The following is a 23,427-nucleotide window of genomic DNA, read 5'->3' on the forward strand; positions in this document are numbered from 1 at the left end:
TTCTGAAAATATAATTGAATATGGCCCGCACATGGCGCTTGAGCTCAACCCTGTTGCACTTCTCAGTTTCAACACTAGATGGAGCCAGTCACAGAAAAGGTGCTTCTCCACTAAACAAAATTAAGCAAAGAAAAATATTTACCACGAGTCACCAGAAATGGCAGCACCGAAGAAACGCAAGATAGCAAGTGAGTGTAGAAGATTTCAAACACGGTGGGAAAATGAATATTTCTTTAAAGAAATCAACTGAAAGTGTGTGGCCCGGGCCTTTGCTTATTTTTCTGTATTTGGCCCTCACCAAAAAAACTTTGGACACCCCTGGTATAAACCTATGGGATGATACTATTTATTTGTGAAGGATGGAAAGTAAAATTTATGAATTTAGATAATGTTGTGGGTAATGATGTTAATTGTTTACTGTTATATTGTGGATGTAACTTAAATGATTATTCGTTTTAATTGATACATTTATAGACAGTAAAAGTTATGAAGTTAAGTTGGAAATATTGTATCTGAGAGACTTTATTCGTAATGATATTTGACTGATGGAGTAATATTGGAAGATTGGACATTAAATATTATGACAATTGAAGAAATATATAAGTGATAAAAATTTGAGCTCAAGAAGATGGACTGTAATTTAAGAAATGGACTTATGAAATTTGAAGGAATATACAAGTGGAAAAATTTGAATTTGAGAAGATGGACTAATTTTAAAAATGGACTGTAAGAAGAAGCAATATGTGAAGGGAAGATTGTATTGGTATTGCTCCTTTTCTTTTTTCTTTTTTATTATTCTTTCTTATCTCTTTATTTTTATTGTGAGGGGATTTAAAGTTTTAGAGAAGGGTGGGAATTTATGTATATTTTGTATACTTTAGCTTGTGATTGTTGGTCATAATACCCAGTATTTGCTCTGGGAAGTCCGGGGGGGGGAGGGGAAAGGAGGGGGAGGGGGAAAAATGATACATGGATTGGTTATTAATGTACAGTAATGATTGAAGATATGAAATTAAAATTTGAAATGATATTGGGGCTGCCGGCTGCCATTTCAGAAAGAAAGGGAGAGAGGAGTAGAAGGAGGGAAGAAAGTAGGTAGGAAAGAGTTGAGAAGGAGGAGGGGAATAAGAAGGTTAGAGAGGGTGGAAGAAGGGAGGAGTGGAGAAGGAGGAGAGGAAGTAGTAAAGTGAAGGAGATGAAGGAGGGGAAAGTAGTAGAGGGTAGAGGGAGGTTGTGAAGAAAGGAAGTGGCAGTCGGGCAGGCCCGAATCAGCAATAAATAAAAATTAAAGATTAATGATTGATAACAGATTGTACATAAATATGATGCTGGAAAATGGAAATAACAAATTTTATATTAAAAAAATAAGCAAAAAAATGCAAAGAGAACACCTATTCACTCTAGACAATTTTAAATTACCAGGACCAGATGGATTACATCCCAAGGTTCTGAATGAATTGTGATCTTAAAATCACTGAACTATATTTTTTAAAGTGGAGCACTGGGGAACTGTCTGATGACTGGAAAAGGGCTGATATAGTTCCTATTTTCAAAAAAGGAAAAAAATGATCCAGGAAATTAAACACTTATCCACCTAACATCAATGTCTGGGAAGATTCTGGAAAAGATAACCAAGCAACAAATCTACAAACATCTAGAGGCAAACACAATCATAACCAGAAACCAACATGGGTTTGTTAAAAAATAGATCATGCCAAACAAATCTTATTGCATTCTTTGACAATAAGATCTTTTTAGTGGACTAGCAAAATTCTGTTGATATAATTTATCTGGATTTCAGTTAGGGATTTTATAAAGTAGACCACAACCTACCAAATAAGATAGAAAAGTGTGGGTTAGATAGACATACAAGATGGAGTCATAACTGGCTCACTCACCACACTTAGCATGTAGTCCTTAATGGAACTGCATCTACATGGAGAGAAGTATACAGTGGAATACCCTAACACTCTGTCTTAGGCCCAATACTTGCTATAAACAAGTTGTATAAACAAGGAGAAAGAAGGGAACACATCAAATTTGCAAAACTAGCCAATACCCCAGAAGATAGGCTCAAGATATAGAAGGATCTTGAGACTTGAACACTGTGCCCTATCTAACAAAATGAAAAATTGATGCTAAGAAAACTAAGGTTCTACATTTAGACAAGAAAAACCAAATGAACAGATATAAAATAGGTGATACTTGGGCCTAATAATAGTAACTGTGAGAAGGAGACCTAGTAGACAATCACTTAAATATGGATCAGCAGTATGCTGCAGCTGTCAAAAGAAGCTAATGCAGTTTTAGGCTGCATTAACAGAGGGATAGAATCAAGACAATGTAAATTTTAATATCACTTTATAATGCCTTGACAAGACCACACTTGGAATATTGCATCTAGTTTTGGTTGCCACTATATAAAAACGACATTGAGACTCTGGAAAGAGCGCAGAGAAGAGCCTAAAACATATTAAGAACGATTGCAATTGGCAATGTCTAGACTAATGAAAAAGACTAGCGGTGACATGATAGTAGTGTTTCAATATCTAAGGGGCTGCCATAACGAAGAGGGGGTCCAATCTATTCTCCAAAGTACCAGAAGGCAGAATAAGAAGCAATGGACAGAAACTAATTAAGGAGAGAACTAACTTAGAACTTAGGAGAAATTTCCTGACAGAACAATTAATCCGTGGAACAACTTGCCTCCAGAAGTTGTATGTGCTCCAACACTGGCGATTTTTTAAAATAGATTGGATAACCATTTGTCTGAGGTGGGATAGGGTTTGAGCAGGGGATTGGACTAAAATACCCCAAAGGTCCTTTCCAACTCTGTTATTTTGTTATTCTGAAGATTTACAAAGTGCTGTTGAACTTAAATTAAAATATGAATATATTAAATATTGTATGATTCAATGGGCAAACAATTTTGGTTGTAGTGCTTGAACATAGGTAAATATGTAGAATGAAGGGCTGAAATTTATGCTGAACTAAAACCTTAAAGAAAAATCTATAAAATGATATACTATTGGTATTTATGGAAAAAATGACAAATATGTATAAAGAAGTTTCAAACATTTGCTGGAAATGTAATTATAAGGAAAATAGTTTTTATCATATCTGGTGGACTTGTAACAAGGCAAAGGAGCACTGGGACCAGATTGAATTTTAATTCAGAAGATCCTTGAAATAAATATATAATAGAAATAAAAAAATATGACTGTTGGGCATAGATTTGGAGAAAAAAATGGAATTTATTACATATGCAACTATTTTAATTTGGGGAAAATAATGTAACTAGATTTGTTTCTACTTGAAACCATTTTAGAATAGAATAGAATAGAATAGAATAGAATAGAATAGAATAGAATAGAATAGAATAGAATAGAATAGAATAGAACAGAACAGAACAGAATTCTTTATTGGCCAAGTGTGATTGGACACACAAGGAATTTGTCTTTTCTGCAGTTTCTGCTTGAAAGAGATAAAAATAGTTTTAATTTTGCCTTTTGATGATTAAATAGGTAGTTGTTACAGAAATGGCTACCACTATCTTTATATAAGTAAAAAGCTGAGATTAATTTTATCATGTAACTTACTGCACTAAAAAAAGTTGGAAGGCAGATTTTTTTTCTATTTTATTCCCCTTTCCTTTTTTCCTTTTCCCCTTTCCTATTGTCTGTCTTCATTTATATTTTATATCACCAAAATAATAAAAAAGTATTGCTTAACAAATGGTTTAGCTTTGCATGCGAGTCTCGTTTCCTTCTAATTCAGGCTACATTAACCAAGGCTGGACCACCTTTGGTGTTTCAGCTGGCGAATATGCTCCAAAATGTAGGAGGGACCAAGAAGCCAACCTTTAATGAAATGAGGATCAAACTTAAAATTCAGATAAATTACCCATTCATGTTAATATAATTAAATTTGTGAGGAATAATAGTTTTTCCATTGTAGCGAATTAAAAATTAAAAATTGGATGCAGTATATTATATCCATGGGTGCAGGTAGCATACCTTTAATCTAACAAATAATTTTGTACCATTGCCTTTCACAGTTATCAAACTATATCACAGAAAACCCTCTCCCACTATAACTTACTGGATCGAAGAAATATGAGCTTTAGAATTATTCCCATTTCTTTCACTCAGAAACTTATCACCAAAACCACGTGTCACTCTAGTACTTGCTAAAGCATTTATAGCCAATCTTGGAGTTGATGTTTTGGCATTCCTATGCGAAAAGAAATCCACCTTTGCGTCCAAGAATTTTGTTTTTATGGGAGATTTACGAAGTTCAACAAAGCTTTTCTTAATCATTTCTTCTCCAACATCCAGTAAATCACATTCTGCCTGGGCAACAATGGTACCGTCCCGATGCACACTTTTATATGTTAACTTCATTTCTTTTTCATATATCAAACTACTCAGAAATAATTTTCCCTGCAAAATAAAATTTATAAGTTATAGAAGAAGTTGAAATATAATCTTACAACTAAAGAATCTTAGAACAAATGAAGTGCTGCAATATATTCTTTGACTCTTTCTCTGACTCATCAAAAGTTACGATTATTTATGTCAAAAACAAATTAAACAAATACACAAATTACTTCCAGTACTTCGATCACTTTGACATCTATCATTCAAAGCCACATTCAATCTGATTTAACCCAAAACTAAACAGTATATTCACTTCAAGTATTGCTTAGACGGTTCTTGTTAAAGCAAATTGAATGTCTTAGCTGGCTGGTTAATCTAAATATTCACAGTATCTCTTTGCCTGTTCATTTCTGACACCTTAAACATGCCTGGTAATTCTTTTATAAGTAAGAAAGGTATATAAAATCGAGTAATCATGACTTTTAATCAGAACAAAACAATTGCTCCTTTTTATTTTTTTATCCCTTTCAACTGAATATTTAATCTCAGTTTCTTATAATGCGAGGATCTTCAAGGATACTGACTGCTACTTTGTAATCAAGGACATGCTCCATTTATAATGTCCTGGCCAGCAATTCAGAAACTATTTAAAAATGAAACCCACTTTTATACAACTCTTGGAGGAAAAATGAATGACAGGCAGCTTTTCACCATTTTGCCTCCTTATAAATGAAATTAAATGGGAAAGGTTGGGAGGAGGAGAATAAAAACTCAATTCCTTGTTCAGTGTCTCTTCATGAAGTCATTAAGATGTTATAAAGGCACGTCTATTCCATACTAAAACTAGGGCATTTTCATAATCAGTAAAAGAAAAATGAATAAATTGCTCACAATATAATTAAAATAACACGAACGCTATCAAGAGAAGAACTGATGCTGTTACTTTTCTTTGTAATTTTATATATACACATTTTTCTCCACATCCTTGCCGCTACTATAACCATGGAGTTTACATTTGAAATTTACATGCACAAACATAATCACAGGAAACATCTGGCTTACCTGATCAAATTGATTTAAAGCTATATTAGCTGATATCTGTAATCCCCACAATTTATACTTTTTTGCCACACCAGGAAACTGCAAGTTTTCAGGAATCTCAACTATTTCTGATCTTCTGAGGACCTCAGAATTCCCATAGTCAATGTATAATACTTGACACTGTAACAGCAAAATAACAAAAAATTTTAAAAATCTGCCTTTTGAAGCTGTAAGGTAGTGAAGCGTATTCTTTCCAGTTGACACTCCACCCCATTTCCTCAACACTGGGCTTCCTATAATGGTTTTCCACAGATTGGGATTCTCCAAGAGTACCAAGTAAACTCTATTTATACCATGTCACTCTTATTTTAACAGCAACAGAGTTGGAAGGGACCTTGGAGACCATCTAGTCCAACCCCCTGCTCATGCAGAAGACCTGTACTAGGGATTCGACCCACCAAACTGCTGACCTTTCTGATCCACAAGCTCAGTGTCTTAGCCACTGAGCCACTTGAACAAAGCAGGAAAGCCTTCCTCCTTCCTGATTTTCCTCATAGCGACATTATGTAAAAAATCAGGAATAGCATTATAAACAACATGATGTATTAGGAATCAGTTTTCAAAGAGCAAACAATCTGAATAAAGAAATATCACTTTAATTTATAACTGAAAGTTTATGGACCTTTCCCTGAATCAGAGCTGTGGACACTATTTGAACTATTTGACCGTTAACTATAACTGCCTTTTATTTGAAAATCTCCTTCATCTATTCCTTGCTCTGGGGAAGGAAACAGAATAGAGAGTCTCAGTAACTGTCTCAATAGCACTTAAGACTTTCAAGGCATCAAAAAAATAAATCCCATAGATCTTGGTGGAGCTTACTTGTAAGTATGCAAATGTAACAAAATAGGATAAAAAGTTGATCCAAGCTTAGCTGTACAAAAACAGTCTCTTTGTTTACTTAGATATTAAAATAAGAAGTCAATATTCTCAATTATACAATGAAATGTATACTTTTTAAAATACACCAGCAGAACAAGACCAAAAAAAATTGAACAGTGTACACTGAATTATTAATTAGGCTACAAATTTAAACATGCTGCACTTTACAAAACTCCTATTTTCTTGTCAATACATTTTTGTATTTCCAAAATTATATTCAAAAAATCAAGCTGAGCTGCTATTGATTAAACTATCAATCTTACTTTTTCATCATTGATAACTTTGAGTATTTTACATCTGTACCAGCATTTATCTTCAGAAAAGCAACCTCCATATATCTGAGGATTAAAACAAATGTAGATCAATTTGTAACTTTCCATGCAATTTTTAGATTCTAACTTCATGAAAGTATGAATTATTTTGCCCAGAATATTATAATTCATTGAATACTCTCTCAGTATAACACTCTCTGAGTCGCTTTCTGGCAGGGGGCCAGGCCCGGGGAGGGGGGTTCTGGAGCCACAACAAAGACCTTCACCCTCAGGACATAATAGGATTAGCCCTCTACCCATTTTACCACATGGCACCTGGGAAGTTTACATCACCCCGTGATGGGCCGTGGTGGCTCAGGCTGTAAGAAGCCTGTTATTAAAACACAGCAGCCTGCAATTACTGCAGGCTCAAGCCCCACCAGGCCCAAGGTTGACTCAGCCTTCCATCCTTTATAAGGTAGGTAAAATGAGGACCCAGATTGTTGGGGGGGCAATAAGTTGACTTTGTAAATATACAAATAGAATGAGACTATTGCCTTACACACCGTAGGCCGCCCTGAGTCTTCGGAGAAGGGCAGGATATAAATATAAATTAAAAAAAAAATACAATCCTGTAAAAATGCAATGAACCTACTTTTTTCTATTTTTATACCTATCAATTCAGATTATTCTAAAAAGGATGTATTTGTATAATACTACAAAACAGAATAAATTCTTGTTCTGAGAGAAATTATTTAGTCACATTGCATACAAAATAGAGATACAATGTGTGTAGAAAGTAATTATGACATCCCAATAAAGATAAACAGCACAGAAATAAAGATTGTCAACAAGAAATCTGGGTTGAAAATTTTTGTTTGTCCATTATAACTATGGAGAAAAAATAATAATTTTCAAATATTAGGGGGAAAATATAGAAGTTATAGGTAACATTATAAAATTTCCCCTTTTGGAAGTTAAAAAAAATTTTTTTTCAATTTCATACAAAGAATTCTATGTGAAGAGTTTTATGCACAATAATCCTTCTTTTGTTAGGCCAACATCCAGGATCCATTACCAGCATGCTTAACCATGAAACAGTTAAGAGCAAGCACACTGCTATAAGCAGACAAAGAGATGTTGCTTCCATACCATCCTTCTATTTATGATTTTATAATACAGGTAATCCCCGGATTACGAACATTCCCTTAGCGAATGTTCGAAGTTATGTGATAAGCGCCCTGTAGCGTTTATGAACAAGTCCCGAAATTATGAATACTGCAGCACCATAGCAGTTGTTCACTGTTACAAATGACCGCAGAGGCTCTGTAATATTCATCCCTCCTATTCCCCACACAAATCTTCACAGGCATTTTGTGAAGATTTCTTCTCTGTCATGGTTTCTTCGCCTGCATTTGCAAAGAACATAGGCCTAACACACCGCAAGATCATGCGAGATCAGTAGCACGAGATCTTGTGCTACTGATCTCGTGTAATCTCACATTTTAGGCCTCTATTGTTTGCAAATTGAGGCCTAGACGTTTGCAAACGGAGGGAAGGCTTTAGGACTTCCCTCAGTTTGCTGTTTCCTTGTTGAAGCCTCAGGGAGACTGCAATCCTGTAGGCTTTGATAGTGGGAGGAGCGGGCACGCCCCTCCAAAGCCCTATTCCTATCGGCAAAGGCATTTTGCAAAGGGCTGCCGAAGCTGACAGGGATGTAATCCTCAAGCATGTTGCCAACGAGAAAGCAGATCCACGCAGAATGGGACTTTGGGGTCATGCCTCCCTGACATGGAACAGGCAGTGTTTATTGCTGCAACTGACACCCAAGTTTGGTTGGAAGGGAAGAAGGGGGGGGGGTAAGTAAGCCAGCTTCACCAAAGGAGTTTTTGTTTCAGGTGGGTATCCTAGCCATAGAAGGAGAAAGTGAAGGAGGAATGTAAGAGAGGGGAAAGGGAGGGAGGGATACAAGAAAGAAGAGGGAAAAAAAGTGTGTGAGAGAGAGAGAGAGAGAGAGAGAAAGAGGAAGAGAGGGAGGGAGGGGGGGAGGGGGGGAGGGAGGGAGGGAAGGGAAGGGAGGGAAAGGGAAGGGAAAGGGAATGAGATATGGATGGATAGCGGGAGGGAGGCAGAGAAAAAGAAGAGGAAGGAAGGATCACAAACCCTGGCACAAGACACAGCTTCAGAGGACACTTTGAGACAACACAGCAATCCAGGACTGGAAGGGACATCAGAGGTCATCTAGTCCAACCCCCCATTCCAACAAGAGACCTTATATCAGTGTTGGCGAACCTTTTTGGCATCGCGTGCCGGCACCCATAATGCAATGCGCGCCTCCATTTGCGCATACACAAATGATCCCCCATGGTCCCCCTGCGCATGCGCCCCCCCCAAAAAATGCCCCTTTTTTCAAGAGGGCTGGCATACCTCTTACTGGAGGACAACTAGGCACCGGCCCATTCCCTGGCGAGACAGCCATTACCTGACCAGCACATGGCGCTGCCAAGATGTCAGAGCCGAGAGCGCTGCCAGGGAAGCTCTGTTTTCCTGGGCTCCTTCCCACTGGGGCCACCCTTCCCTGGCTGATAGCTGCTCTCTCAGCCCTGCTGGGTAAGCTATAAACGTGCGCCTTGCCTGGGCTCCTCCCTGCTGGGAGCCGCAGGCTGAGCAGGTGCAGCTGGCAGGGCTTTGGCGGACCAGCAGCTGGTGAGCTCCGAACGCACAGCTTGCCTTGGCTCCTTCCCCGCTGGGAACCGTTGTTTCCTGGCTTGGCTCGGCATGGCACTCCCACCCAACCCCCACCAGTACACTGCCTGTGGTTGGGCCCATCACCTGACCCCAGCCACACCCGCTGCTGCCCATCGGCCAAGCCAACGCCAGGGAAGGAGCAGCAGGTGGGGCAGCTAGCCGCCCAGCCAGCAAATGCTGCCCTTGAGCCTGAGCCGGCCAGTTGCTCTTGCTCTTGCCCTTCCCCCTGAAGCCTGCGGCTCCCAGCGGAGAGGTACCCAAGCAAGCCGCGCGTTTGGAGTTTCCCTGTTGGGGCTGGGAGCATTTCCGTTGTATACCGCCATCCCTTCTCCAGGAAAGCAGCGAGCTGCTGGAAGAGCAGGGAGCTGGTCAGGCGGTCTCCTCCGACCCAGCTGGCCTGCTCTCCACGATGCTGGCGACGGTGGCTTGCTTTCCTGCTCTGAGTGTGGCACACAAACTTTCCCTGGTGCTGTCGTGTCCCACTCCTCCGCTGACGGCTGGGTCCGGGAAATCCGAATCAGGCTTGCCTCTGCAGCTCTGCCCAAAGTCCTAGCAAAGTCCTCAGAGCAGGCAGGAGACCAGTAAGTGACTTCAGCAAGATAAGTTTGACTTTTGCCTGACTCAGAGACTGCCAGAAAGTAGCTCCTTTATATAGGCCATGGGGTGTGGCTCCATGACTCAGCACTCATTAAGGCCTGCCCCTCCCTTCCCTTTGTTGCCTCCGCCTCTCCAATCTTCTGATGCGAGGGTCACTCCAATCAGCTGTTCTTGGGAGTAAACCCTCCTCAGGCTCACCTGCTGTGGAGGAGGGGGAGGGGTCTAGCTGCTCCGTTTGCCTGGGCATGGAGTCAGGGCTGGGGCAGGGAGATGCTCCTTCTTCTGCAGTTTGTGGGGGCATGGAGCCCGGACTTGGGCCGGAAGGCATACAGTCCTCAGTGTTGGGAGCAGGTAAGAAGGCCCGGCTGCTCTGAGGCGGGCAAGACACAACACTATCCTCACCGCAGGGCCCTTCCCCGGGCTGACGATCGGGATGCGGTCGGGCGGGTTCTGCTCGTGGAAGGCCCGCACCAGGTCCGGGCGTGGGCGCCGGAGGCGTTGACCCAGGTGAACTCGGTCCCGTACCCTTGCCACGCAACCAGGTATTGGGCGCCTTCAGCCAGCGGGAGTCGCGTATGCTGTGCACCTCGTACTCCTCCGCCCGTCCTCGTCGACAGCGACGGTGGCGCGGGCGCCGAAGGGGAGACGGCGGGCCTCAGGGACCAGCAAGGACCGATGGAAGACGGGATGGATCCGCATGGAGCGGCAGGGTCAATCGGTAGGCCACGGATTGATGACCGCCTCGGCGAACGGACCGATGAACCGGTGGTCCAGTTTCTTCGCCGGCGGTCGGACGGGAGATGCTGTGGAGAGCCACCCGGTCCCCAACCACCAGTGGGGGTGTTGCCCGTCGGGAACGATCGGCGACCCGCTTGTAGTCCTCCTTCGCCCGATTCAGCTGCCGACGCACCATCTGCTGGACCGCGTGCAACTCGGAGAGAAAGGACTGTGTCTCGGGAACCGGGGAGTGCGGGCGCCAGAGGAAGAGCCACGGATGGTACCCCAAGTTGGCCAGGAACGGGTGGTCTGGGTGGAGGTGTGTTGGGAGTTGTTGAATGCGAACTCCGCCAGGGACAGGTAATCGCCCAGTTGTCCTGCTGTTGGTTCACGGCACCGGAGGTACTGTTCCAGGACGCCGATGACCTTTTCCGTCCGCCGCCGGTCTCCGGATGGTGCGCCGACGACAGGCACACCTGCACCTCAATGCGCCATCAGGCTCTTCCAAAAGCGGGCCGTGAACTGCACCCCACGGTCCGACACCACCCTGTCCGCAGGCCGTGGAGGCGGAAGACGTGCTGCAAGAAGAGACGGGCTGTCTTGGTGGCGGTGGGCAGCCCGCTGCACGGGATGAAGTGTGCCATCTTGGTGAGCATGTCCACCACCACCAGCACCGTGGTGAACCCCGAGGACGGCGGCAGGTCCGTCAGGAAGTCCATGGAAATCACCCCCCAGGGTCTGTCAGGAGGCGGCAAGGGCTGGAGGAGACCGGGAGGGGCCCCGTGGCGGCCTTGGCTTGCCGGCACGCACGCAGGACGCCACATAGGCATGGACATCATGCCGCACCCGGGCCACCAGAAGGTCCGCGTTACCAGGTTGAGAGTCTTGAAAAACCCGAAATGGCCCGCGGCAGGGTTGTCGTGGCACTGGGCCAGGACGAGGGACTGGAGCGCCCCCGTGGGCACATCCAACCCCCCCCCGGAACATGAGTACGTCGTCTTCCAATGTCCACGGAGACGTGGGGCCCGCCTCCGCCGCCGCTGCTGAGACCAGGCGTCTTGGCGCTGCGCCTCGCACCGGGCCCGTAAGTCCACCGGTTCCGGCGGCGCCAAGGCTTCCGCCGGCAGTACAGTCCGTGGAGGAAGAGGGTCTTGGCGCTCAGGTACTCCGGCTTACGGGACAGGCGTCCGCCCTCCGGTTGTGGCCACTGGGGATATAGGTGACGCGGAAGTTGAACCGGCAAAGAACAGCGACCACCGGATCTGCCGCTGGTTCAACTTCCGAGCCGTGGTGAGATGTTCGAGGTTCCGATGGTCCGCTCGACCTCCACCTGATGCCGGGCTCCTCCAGGTGGTGCCGCCACGCCTCGAACGCGCCTTGATAGCCAGCAACTCCTTTTCCCAGATGGTATAGTTGCGCCGGAAGGGTTGAGCTTCGCGAGTAGTACGCGCAGGGAAAAGAGTGCCGCCATCCGCCGGGCCTGTAGCAGCACCGCTCCGAGGCGGCGTTGGGCGTCCGTCTCCACCACGAAGGCCGGTGCGGGTCGGGATGTCGCAGGATGGGCTCCGTGACGAAAGCCTTCCTGAGAGCCGTGAAGGCTTCCTCCTGCAGGGACCCCACGGGCAGGACCTTCTTCTGAAGGAGCTGGGTGAGCGGAGCCGTCAGCGTGGCGAAGCCCGGGATGAAGGTCCAATAGTAATTGGCGAAGCCCAGCAGCCGCTGGACATCCTTCACCCGACGCAGGGCTTCCCAGCTGCTCAGGGCCTCCACCTTGCGCGGGTCCATGGCGATCCCCTCGGGTGAGAGGATGTGCCCGAGGAACTCAATGGACGACCGGAGGAAAAAACACTTCTCCAGCTTGGCGTAGAGCTGGTGCTCCCGCAGGCGCTGCAGGACCAGGCGGAGGTGCTGGAGGTGACTTTCCCTGGACCGGGAGTAGACCAGGATGTCGTCCAGGTAGATCACCACGAACCGATCCAACATATCCCGGAACACATCGTTCATAAAATGTTGGAAGACGGCGGGGGCGTTGGTCAGCCCGAACGGCATGACCGTGTACTCGTAGTGTCCCTACGCGGTGCCAAACGCCGTCTTCCACTCGTCCCCTTCACGCATCCGCACCAGGTTGTAGGCCCCCCGGAGGTCGAGCTTGGTAAAGATGGAGGCCTCCCGCAGCTGGTCCATCAGCTCTGGGATGAGCGGCAGGGGGTAGCGATTCCGCACCGTGATGGCGTTCAGCCGGCGGTAGTCGCAACACAGGCGCAAATCCCCCCTCTTCTTTTTTACGAAGAGGACCGGGGCCGACAGAGGGGACTTGGAAGGCCGGATGAACCCTCGGGCCAGATTTTTGTCCAGAAAGTCCCTGAGGCGCCAACTCGGGCTCGGACATGGAATACAGGCGTCCGTGGGCAGCGGGCGCCGGGTTGCAGGTCCACAGGGCAGTCGTGGGGCGGTGCGGGGTAAGCGGTCCGCCTCCTTTCGCTGAAGACGCCAGCGAAGTCCTGCAGCTCCGGGGCACGGCGACGGCCGGGTGAAGACGTCCTGGCCGGGCGCGGGTGTGGCGGATGTGGTCGACACACTGCAGGCTGGGAAGCGAGATGGCGTTCGCGACCAGGCCACCTGAGGGTCGTGCGTCCGCAGCCAGGCCAGTCCGAGGATCACTGGGAAGTGGAGGTCCGCTGTCACGTGAAGCGAATCGCCTCCTCGTGGTCCCCGATGGCGGCGCAAGGGCTGCGTGGCGGTTAATGGGTCCGCCACCAGCTCCCTCCCGTCGATGGTCTCGGCGCTCATCGGAGGGTCTACGGAACCAAGGGACACCAAATGGTCCACGAGGCCCGGTCCATAAAGTTCGTGGTGGCCCTGAATCCACCAGCGCGTGTGCCGGGATCCCTTCCGGCCGGTCACCCACCCACACCCGGGTGTCCAAAATCAGGTGCCGAGGGGGCCCAGGGTCCACGTCGGCCATGTCTGGCGGGGGCTTGGTCCGTGCCCGGCCTAGGGTTTCCCCTGGGCCGGGCCTGCCCCGTTTCCCGACTGGCCAGGCCGGGATTCGGGGACGGGCGTACGTGTTCCGCCGCGCTTCCTGGGGCATGCGGCGGCGAAATGGCCGGGCTCCCCACAGTACAAGCACAGCCCCCCTTGGCGCCTCTGGCTCCGCTCCTGGGCCGTCAGGCGAGGCCTGGCCGCTCCTAACTCCATGGGCTCCTCGGCGGCAGCCACGAAGCGCGGGGTGGCCCGGGACGGGGTCGGCACGGGTCGAGGGAGGGCGACGGTCTTTGACAGTTGCGGGCGGTGACAGGATGGGCGTTGCTGGAGACGGATGTCGAGGCGCAGGCAGAGGGGCACCAGGTCAACGAGGGTCCGCGGCGCCTCCACCCGAGCCAGCTCGTCCTGCAGCTCTTCCGAAAGGCCCCTCTTGAACGCGTCCGCTAGTGCCGTGTCGTTCCAGTCCGAATCATGGCACAGCAACCGGAATTCCGCGATGTACTCCCGGAGGGGGCGGGGCCCTTGTTGGATCTCTCCGAGGCGCCAGGCAGCCGTCTGGGCCCGCACAGGGTCTTCATACATCAGGCGTAGTTGCCCCCAGAACCCCTGGTAGTCCGCCAGCAAGGGGCTGTCCCTGAGCACCAAGGGCGTGGCCCACTGCGCAGCCTGGCCAGACAACAGGTTCATCACGAAGGCCACCCTGGCCCGGTCATCTGGAAAGTCCCCCGGCCGCATTGCCATGTAGGTCTGGCACTGGGCCATGAAGGCCGGGAACATCTCCATCCGTCCTGAGAACTTCTCCGGCACCGGTACCGGGCTGTGGCGCTGAGGAGGAGGAGGTTGGACTGCTGGGGCATTCCCAGCAGCCAGTTGAGCAGTCAGCTGGGCGACTTGCTGTTGCAGTTGCTGGTTGTCTGTTTGTAGCTGCTGCACAATCAGCGCCAGCTGTTGCAGATCCATCTTGTAGATGTGTCAGGAGTCAGGCAAGATGTCGTGTCCCACTCCTCCGCTGACGGCTGGGTCCGGGAAATCCGAATCAGGCTTGCCTCTGCAGCTCTGCCCAAAGTCCTAGCAAAGTCCTCAGAGCAGGCAGGAGACCAGTAAGTGACTTCAGCAAGATAAGTTTGACTTTTTGCCTGACTCAGAGACTGCCAGAAAGTAGCTCCTTTATATAGGCCATGGGGTGTGGCTCCATGACTCAGCACTCATTAAGGCCTGCCCCTCCCTTCCCTTTGTTGCCTCCGCCTCTCCAATCTTCTGATGCGAGGGTCACTCCAATCAGCTATTCTTGGGAGTAAACCCTCCTCAGGCTCACCTGCTGTGGAGGAGGGGGAGGGGTCTAGCTGCTCCGTTTGCCTGGGCATGGAGTCAGGGCTGGGGCAGGGAGATGCTCCTTCTTCTGCAGTTTGTGGGGGCATGGAGCCCGGACTTGGGCTGGAAGGCATACATTCCTCAGTGTTGGGGAGCAGGTAAGAAGGCCCCGGCTGCTCTGAGGGCGGGCAAGACACAACAGGTGCTTCCCAAACTTCAGTGCAGGGCTGAGGGCGGGTGGGAGGCAGAGAGGGAGGAGCAGGCAGCTGCTATGCGTCAGGGCTCTGGGGAGAGGCGGCCGAAAGCTCCATGCAGAGCCCCGGGGGCACCTGCTTCCAAGGGAATGGCTTGGCTATTTTGAAGCGAGTGGCCGGGAAGGGACGGCGGCATACAGCGGAAGTGCTCTCAGCTCCAACAGGGAACTCCAAACGCGTGGCTTGCTTAGGCTCCCCTGCGGCTTGCTTGGGAGCCGCAGGCTGCAGGGGGAAGGGCAAGAGCAACTGGCCAGCTCAGGCACAAGGGCAGCATTTGCTGGCTGGGCAGCTGGCTTCCCTGCCTGCTGCTCCTTCCCCGGTGTTGGCTCGGCCGATGGCGCAGCAGCGGGTGTGGCAGGGGTTGGGTGACGGACCCAACCGCAGGCAATGTAGTGATGGGGGTACCATGCCGAGCCAAGCCAAGCCAGGGAACGACGGTTCCCAGTGGAATAGGAGCCCACGCAAGCCCTGCGTTCGGAGCTCACCAGCTGCTGGTCCGCCAAAGCCCCGCCAGCTGCACCTGCTCAGCCTGCGGCTTCCAGCAAGGAGGAGCCCAGGAAAGGCATGTGTTTATAGCTTTCCTGGAGGGGCCGAGAGAGCAGCCATCAGCCAGGGAAGGATGGCTCCCAGCAGGGAGGAAACCAGGCCATGGGGTCGTCTGCTGAGACAGCCCACCACCCTGCCTTCATGGGCTCCTGGTCCAGACCGCCTGGGGCCACGGTGGAAGCCTGCACGGGAAGGCAGGGAGGGAAGCCCTAGCTTACCTTGTTCTGCTCCCTTTGGAGTGACCGCCAAGATCTCCTCTCTGCGTTTTTTGGCACGCGCCCGTTGCTGGTTTTTGCACCTGCATGCGCGCCAGAAACCAGACCAGCTGGCTGGTGTGCATGTGCACTCTGGAAACAGGAAGATCATCTTCCTGGAGGGCGCACGCGCAAAGGGTGGCTGCTCTTCTTGTTTCCAGCCTGCCGGAACCCGGAAGAGCAATTGGTGAGGGCTCCACGTGCCACTTCCGGCACGCGTGCCATGGGTTCACCAACACGGCCTTATATCATCTGGGTTGTTTTGGTGCCTCTAACTGAGGAAAATTGTCAGAAAATGGAAACTTCCAACAATGATGGCAAGAAAGGTCGTAAAGTAGGTGAAAGTTTACTGAACAGCTGTCTTTCTTATCAACAGAGATTCTAGGATCAATGGTGGATATACGATAAGTCAAGCCTTACCCTTCCCTTCCAAGTGTCAATCACCTGTAATCCAGCAGGCCTTTGCTCTCAAATTGTGTGATTGTAGTGATTGACATCTACTGTTGAAGGATGGATTGAGTAACATGTATCGAAACTCACTTTACCAACGCTCTTGCTTAGCAACCTAAATTTTGGGCTCCATCTTGGTTGTAAGTCAAGGACTATCTCTGCCTTCCTCTGCATGGCAACCTTGTCCTAGTAAACTCCTTCCCTTTTCTGGGAATTTTCTACTCTGTTATAGGCACCAAAATGGTCCGTCCCTCCTCTCCTTTTCCTCTGCCTCCCTCCCTCCATCCATCCATATCTCATTCACTTTCCCTTCCCTTCCCTCTTTCTCTTTCTTCTTTTTCTCTTCCTTTTCTTTCTTATGTCCCTTCTCTCTCTCTCTTTTCTTCCTTCCCTCTCTCCTTCTAAGGCTAGGATACCCACCCAAAACAAAAACTTGGTGAAGCCGGCTTACTTACCACTACCCCCTACCCCTGCTCTTCCCTTCCAACCAAATCTGGACAGCAGTCGCAGCAACAAACGTTCAGTGTTAGGAAGGCATAATCAGCTACAGGGGAGCTTCTAATTCTCCCCTTCCTTCTCCTAGAAGCACCTGAGACCCTTTGGCTACAGCACCTCCCCCAAAGACCCCCAGTCCCTGTAATCGATCGCACTGTGCCTTCTGGCTGTCAGAATTGGCAGTTAGGCGATTGGCTGGCGGCTAACTGTCCCGGGCAGCCAAAAGCTGTTTCGGCAAATGGGCCACGCTGAATGGCATGGGACAGAGGGGCTATGGCTCATTGGCCAGGGCGAACAGTTAGGGGCGGGCTAGCCAAGGAGAAAAGCTAGAGGTTAATGCATGGAGGCGGGACCCTGGTGGAGAAGCAGGCATAGCCAAAGACAGAGCCTAAAAGTTGTGGACCTGGCCCGGAGGGCTCCACACAGCCTTCCAGACCTCCTTTCTTGCTGGAGATCAGCTTCACAATGCTTCAGGCAGTGAGAAAGCAGGCCTGGAAGGCTGCCTTCTAGACCCCCTTTGAAGTTGCCAGAAGCCTTGTCAAACTGATCTCCAGGGAGTAACGAGGTCTGGAAGACCGCATGCGGCCTTCTAACACTGCTTTCTCACCGCCAGAGGCTCTGTCAAGCCCTTTGCTGATGAGAAAGGAGGGAGCAAGCAAAGAAACAGCCTGGAGAAAAGTTCATAAGGTAAGTCACCCAGCATGACAGGATGGGGGGGAACCAATTGTGGAGACCCCAGGGGAGGGAGAATGAGGTATCTGTGGTTCGGGGGAAGCCTTGAGTAGTCTAAAGTAGGTTGCCTGTTCCATCACTACGCCACCCCATGGCCTTCCCCACCCCAAGATACTTCATGTGCACTTAACAAGCTGCGCGTTCACCCACGCATTAAATTAGCAAATGCGTGGGCAAAAGTAGGGAGTTATCTCATTCAAGGTATGAGATTCACTCCCACAAATTCTCAAGTTATGGATGGAATGGGCAGGCTGCATTACATTCATAACTCAAGGACTACCTGTAGTCAAGCAAACTAGCCAGACTAAAGATGCTATTAAACTAAGCCAGCAATCTTTAACATAGATAGTCCTCATTGCTTGACATAGTGTAAGCCGCCCTGAGTCTTCGGAGAAGGGCGGGATATAAATGCAAATAATAATAATAATAATAATTTAACAACCACAACTTGATTAGCAATTTAGTTGCTAATCACTTAGCAGAAAATGACCATAATAGTCTTATGGTTGTTAAGAGAAGCATCACAGCTGCTAAGCAAAAAAAAAATCACAGATCAATTTTACTTCTGCTTTCTCTATAACTCTGCTTGTGGTAAGCCATTTGCAAAACATGCGAACATGATTATGTGATGATCAGAAATGCGATAACCGATTACAACTATTTATTATTTTAGTGAAACCCTAAACTTCAAAAAATTGCTACATGATGTAGTCGGTAACCAAGGATTACCTGTACACATTGTTGTAATATTTCTGCAGCAACTAGAAGTACATTTTTCTTTTTGATAGTGACACATTCAGTTTGTCAACTGTTTGCAAACTACTCTTTGTCCACTAGCATTAAAATGAGTAAAGCTTGCCAATCACTAAGATGGCATGTTTAGCAATGATGCCAACTTTAGCACTTGTATTTATTTAAATTATTTATTCAACTTTTCCATCATAAACTGCCAATGTATATAACAAAAATAAATGAAAATGACATTGAATACAATATTTTAAGGTAAATGAAAAGTCAGATGACATAATATATTACACCACGTTTGTAATAGCCACAATTCACAAACTGGGCTGGGTTGCAAGTAATATGTTATCATTTAGCATGAAATGCAAACCTAGTCAATATTTACTGTGCATGTTCTAAAAGCAGAGGTGGAAGACAAGAACATTATTATTTAAAAGTTCATCAATTTACTTCAAATAGAAGTCCTTGGAGTGCATGTTAAAGCATACAAATTCAAGTGATCCCTGCAAAATGTTATCCTATGCTTATATAAGATAAGAAATATGTGTATAACCTACCTTATTAGAATCCGGATTGCCAAAAACTGAGTTAGCATAAGGACAGATTTCAGCCAGACTAGAACAAATCTTCAAAATTTCCTTAGATTTATTAATGGTCTAAACAACACACATTGAAATCCAAATAAATATTCACATTCAAGATTTTAATACATAATCAATGACAAATACTAAACTGATTCAAACATAAAACATTCTACATGTAGAATTTTATGACTGTATCTTAAAAAAAACCTTGATTTTATCAAATTTAAGCATCAAGAATTTCTAGTTTAGATAAATAATAACTCCCTCAGGCATGAACTATTTTAATCTCACTTTAGTCAACAGTGCTGTTCATAACACCTCACAATTTTGACCTTACCTGTGCCCAAAAAGTTACAGCATCTTCTACATGACAGCCAACTGCCATTTCAACTGTGAGAAGAAGAAAAAAGTTGAATCAGTTTTATATTAAGAGGGTAATTTTAAAAAAACCTATACCCTCTTAATATATGTACCTTTATTATATGTTGAATCGTCCTCCATGTTGACAGAACCTAAAATATGGAAACAATTGTTGGTTAGAATAATAGCCTATTATTTATTATTAGAAACTTAAATAGTTTCATCATTACATGTACCTTTTCAGTGGAAGAAAAAAACAGGAAACTAGAGGATAATCTACTTGCCACTTTCTTAGAACAAAATGTGCTGTCCTTTCTCAAAACCTGTAGATAAAGCTGAGATATCATAGTAATACAGGTAATGATTACAACTGGGATCAGACTGCAAAATGGTTAAGTGAGTCTCACCCAATTTATGCCTTTTTTGTAAAATTGTTAAGTGAATCACAGTGGTTATTAAGTGAATCATGCAGTTGTTAAGCAAATCTGGCTTTCCATGTTTTCTTTCCTTATTGAAAACCAGCTGGGAAAGTCACAAATGGCAATCACATGATCTTGGAATACTCCAAATATTGTAAATACATGCCAGTTGCCAAGTGCCTGAATTTTGATCATGTGATCATGGGGATGCTATAATGGTCGCAAGTCACCTTTTTCAATGCTGTTGTAACTTTAAACGGGGTAGTCAACCTTTTTATACCTATCACCCACTTTTGTATCTCTGTTAGTAGTAAAATTTTCTAACTGCCCACCAGTTCCACAGTAATGTGCCATGTATTATCATCTCTGCATGCCTCTCGCGCATTGTGGATTGGGTTTGGGTGGGGGCACCAGCTTTGCTTGTCTGTACAGCTGGGTTATTGCCCTCCTACTTATTTAATTTCCACATCATTTTACTTATCAGATTTATAAATCACCCATATTCCTCACTATATTGTATACAAATATACAACTGGACTCTGGGTAGTCTACAAATAAAATATTAAAGCAAAACATATACATACATTTTAAATAAGAGGCAAGAATAGTTAAAATTCAATATTAAAAGTATGAGTTAGTGAATTGTTGCCACTGTTACAATAACAATGTTATAAAATTATTGATTTATTAGATTTATATCCTGCTTTTCATTCAGGAGCTCAAAGTATTGTTTGTTATAGTATTTTTCCTATTTTTCCTAAAACAACCTTGTGAGGTAAGATGGACAAAAAGAAATTTGCTTAACAACCATGTTACTAACCCTGCAGTGATTCACTTTACAGCTCTGGCAAGAAAGATAATCAAATGGTGAAAATTCAACTGTCTCGCCTAGCAACAGAAATGTTGGCCTCAACTTGGTTGTACATCTAAGACTACCTGCATTACTAAGCTATGTGGCTGAGGCTGGTTTATAACTTAAGATCTCCCTGCTCTACTTCAAGATTTCAACCACTATACTGCAATTCATCAATAAATTCATTAGTGGATCAAATCTACTTTTAGCCATTCTGTTTTAAAGATTACTCCAACCTAGTTTAATTTAAAAGTAGCTACCCAAAAAATTACCATTTTCTATGGACACAAGATTTACAGAAAACATATCCTACCTAGCTTTATATTTCACTAATCTAAAAACAGTACCATTTGGTTGAATGTTGCAAGAAGTAAAATTGTAATGTTTATTCCAGAACACTCAATAAGGTAGTTACAAAAATTCCACTTGTTTTACCTCGTTTGCAAGTCACTGAGTACTACACTTCTATTATTGTAATTGCTTATCTTTATATAATTACTAAATTGTTAAAACGATAACTATTCCACGAGGCTGGGCTGCAGATATTCCACAGAATGAACCTCTTGGAATTTAGTATACCAAAAAAAAGTAACTCGTGGACTCTTGGTAAGTCACTTACTTACCCACGGTTTCTTGAACCAAGTTAACCTAACTGGCTGGCTTTGCAGTGCGTACCGTAGTAAACCACAAACTCTTACGCAGCTAAATCTCCTGATTTAATAGCCAACGTTTCCGTTTAAAGCGTCATGCAATCTAGCCACGAGTAAAAGTTAAATACTATTAACAGACTCCACTTTTCAGCAAAACTAAGTGACTCAAGACTGTCGGCCTCTTCGCGGTTTTTTGTTTTGCTACAAAGAAACAATTCAGAAAAAGGCCTTATGGTTTCAGCTTTTTAGAATCACCATTTAACACGTGGCTGGGAGATGCTCTTTGGATTTTATTTCCTTTCCTCCCGCGTTCACTTTGTTTCAGAATCGCAGCCAACCGTCTGTTTTAACAATTGGGCCCGTTAGAATTTCGAGAATTATAGAAAAACGATCGAATACTCACCCTAACGACAGAAGGAGCCACTCCCAGCACGCAACCAAAATTGCGCCCTCTCACACAGTCACGTGAGAAACTAAATCAGTCTAAGCCTGCGCGAGAGGTTAACCGGCAAGAAGTCTTTCTGGGATCTCACTAGGCAAATCTGAGAACGGCTCTTTAGCCATTGGTCCTGAGCTTTCGGTGTCTTTTAGGGGAGGGGAAAAGTGAAAGTGAGGAAAAGGGAGTTTTTCACTCCCGTTTGGCTACTGTGTGCTATGATGGACGATTCCTCCCCATGGTTGCTACAGAATATTGTGTATCCTAGGTAGCTGAATTGCCTAATCCCTGCTACACAGAATCTTCCTGGGTAAAACTCTTTTTCCCATATTCATGAAGTATTGTGCCTACTTTGCCAGTGGTTTCTGAAAAGGTGGGTCTTTTTTTCTTTTTAAATTAGCCTCACATAAACAGAGTCCAGTGATCCCTTTTCACTTAGGTTTCTGGCTACTTTTTAATCAGGCAGAAGTAGCAAAGCTAACTTGCAAGCTTTCAGCATCAAAATGCATACAATCACCCTTAATGCAGCATTGGTGCCATCAAAACTAAACTAGTTGGAAATAGTTTAAATTGCCGGATCATCGCCATTTTAGCCATTGTCTTTCTACTGCGGGACGAACGCCTCTTCCACATGTTTCCAAGCAATAGTTTTGAACTTTCTTTTGCCAATTAGGCCCATAATACTTGCTGATGTCATCGATCCATCTTGTATCTGAAGCTTACTGTTAGGTATGTTGCTGAAACATATTGGACAACATACTGATGTGAACAGGTATGCTACTGCATGGGTATCAAAACTCGATGACGTCATGTCACATATCACCAGTTTTTGCCTTTGTGAAGACGGGATGAATGCGGCCTGCGCATGATGCATCCAGCCCACGGGCTGTCAGTTTGACACCCCTGTTCTACTGTGTCTGCTTATATTCAAAAGTGTCTGGAGGATGTCAGTGTTCTTAAGATGATTGTTATGAGAGCAAATGAGAGCAAATTGGATGTCTCAGGAGGTTAGTGCAGTGCTGAAGGTGAGAAACACCATTTTCAAATCAGGTGTTGTGGCAGCACTTACCATAGCAAGAGCTGATTTGAGACGTACTGTAAAAACAGCAAAGCGGGCCTTGTAGTCAGAAAGTACAGAATTTCTTTCAGGATCCTATAGATCCTAGTATATGGCAAGATATTTGGGTTATTACTGACTATAAGGCAGCTTCCTTAACTTGTAAGGATGACATAGATTTTCTAAACAAGCTAAATATGTTTTTGGATGGTTTGAAGCCGCAAATAACATTCTAGCAAGGAAGGCTGTTCCCCTTCCTGATGAACAGGTGCTCAGGTTTGATACAACTGCTGTTTAAAAGGTGCTGTGGAAGGTCAACATTCTATGTCCTGCTAATATCCCTGGGCAGTACTTAAGGAGTGTGCTGTTCAGCTGGCCACTGCCCTCACAGACATGACTGCAAACATTGTACCAGTGCCAAAAACTCACATGCCTTAATAATTACCATCCAGTTGTACTCACTTCCACTATGATGAAGTCTTTGCACTCTACATTTGACTCATTAGTTTGCCTATCAAAAGAACCGCTTTATAGATAATGCACTTTCTTGTGTGCTTCATCTTAGGTTGACACACCTGGAGGAGAATACTCATGCAAATGCTGTTTGTTGATTTTTGTTTGG

The 23,427-nt window shown here is 45.8% G+C and overlaps 1 protein-coding gene across 3 annotated transcripts in view; it reads right to left on the reverse strand.

The window, feature by feature from the left end:
• Positions 1-21,822, reverse strand: part of STK31 (serine/threonine kinase 31) — a 67,018-nt gene extending 45,196 nt beyond the window's left edge. For 2 of the 3 annotated variants that reach the window (XM_058181941.1, XM_058181939.1), the window contains exons 1-7: positions 21,716-21,822; positions 19,504-19,542; positions 19,368-19,420; positions 19,004-19,102; positions 6,626-6,700; positions 5,442-5,600; positions 4,102-4,442 (exon numbers count right to left, since the gene is read on the reverse strand). In XM_058181941.1, coding sequence (XP_058037924.1) covers positions 4,102-4,442; positions 5,442-5,600; positions 6,626-6,700; positions 19,004-19,102; positions 19,368-19,420; positions 19,504-19,531 — 755 coding nt within the window. In that variant the 5' untranslated portion in view covers positions 19,532-19,542; positions 21,716-21,822. Of the gene's footprint in view, positions 1-4,101; positions 4,443-5,441; positions 5,601-6,625; positions 6,701-19,003; positions 19,103-19,367; positions 19,421-19,503; positions 19,543-19,626; positions 19,726-21,715 lie in introns of all 3 variants that reach the window. The other variant, XM_058181940.1, reaches the window with a different exon arrangement.
• Positions 21,823-23,427: the final 1,605 nt, after the last annotated feature.

The sequence above is a fragment of the Ahaetulla prasina genome, chromosome 4 (genome assembly GCF_028640845.1).
Source record: "Ahaetulla prasina isolate Xishuangbanna chromosome 4, ASM2864084v1, whole genome shotgun sequence".
NCBI classification, from domain to species: domain Eukaryota; kingdom Metazoa; phylum Chordata; class Lepidosauria; order Squamata; family Colubridae; genus Ahaetulla; species Ahaetulla prasina.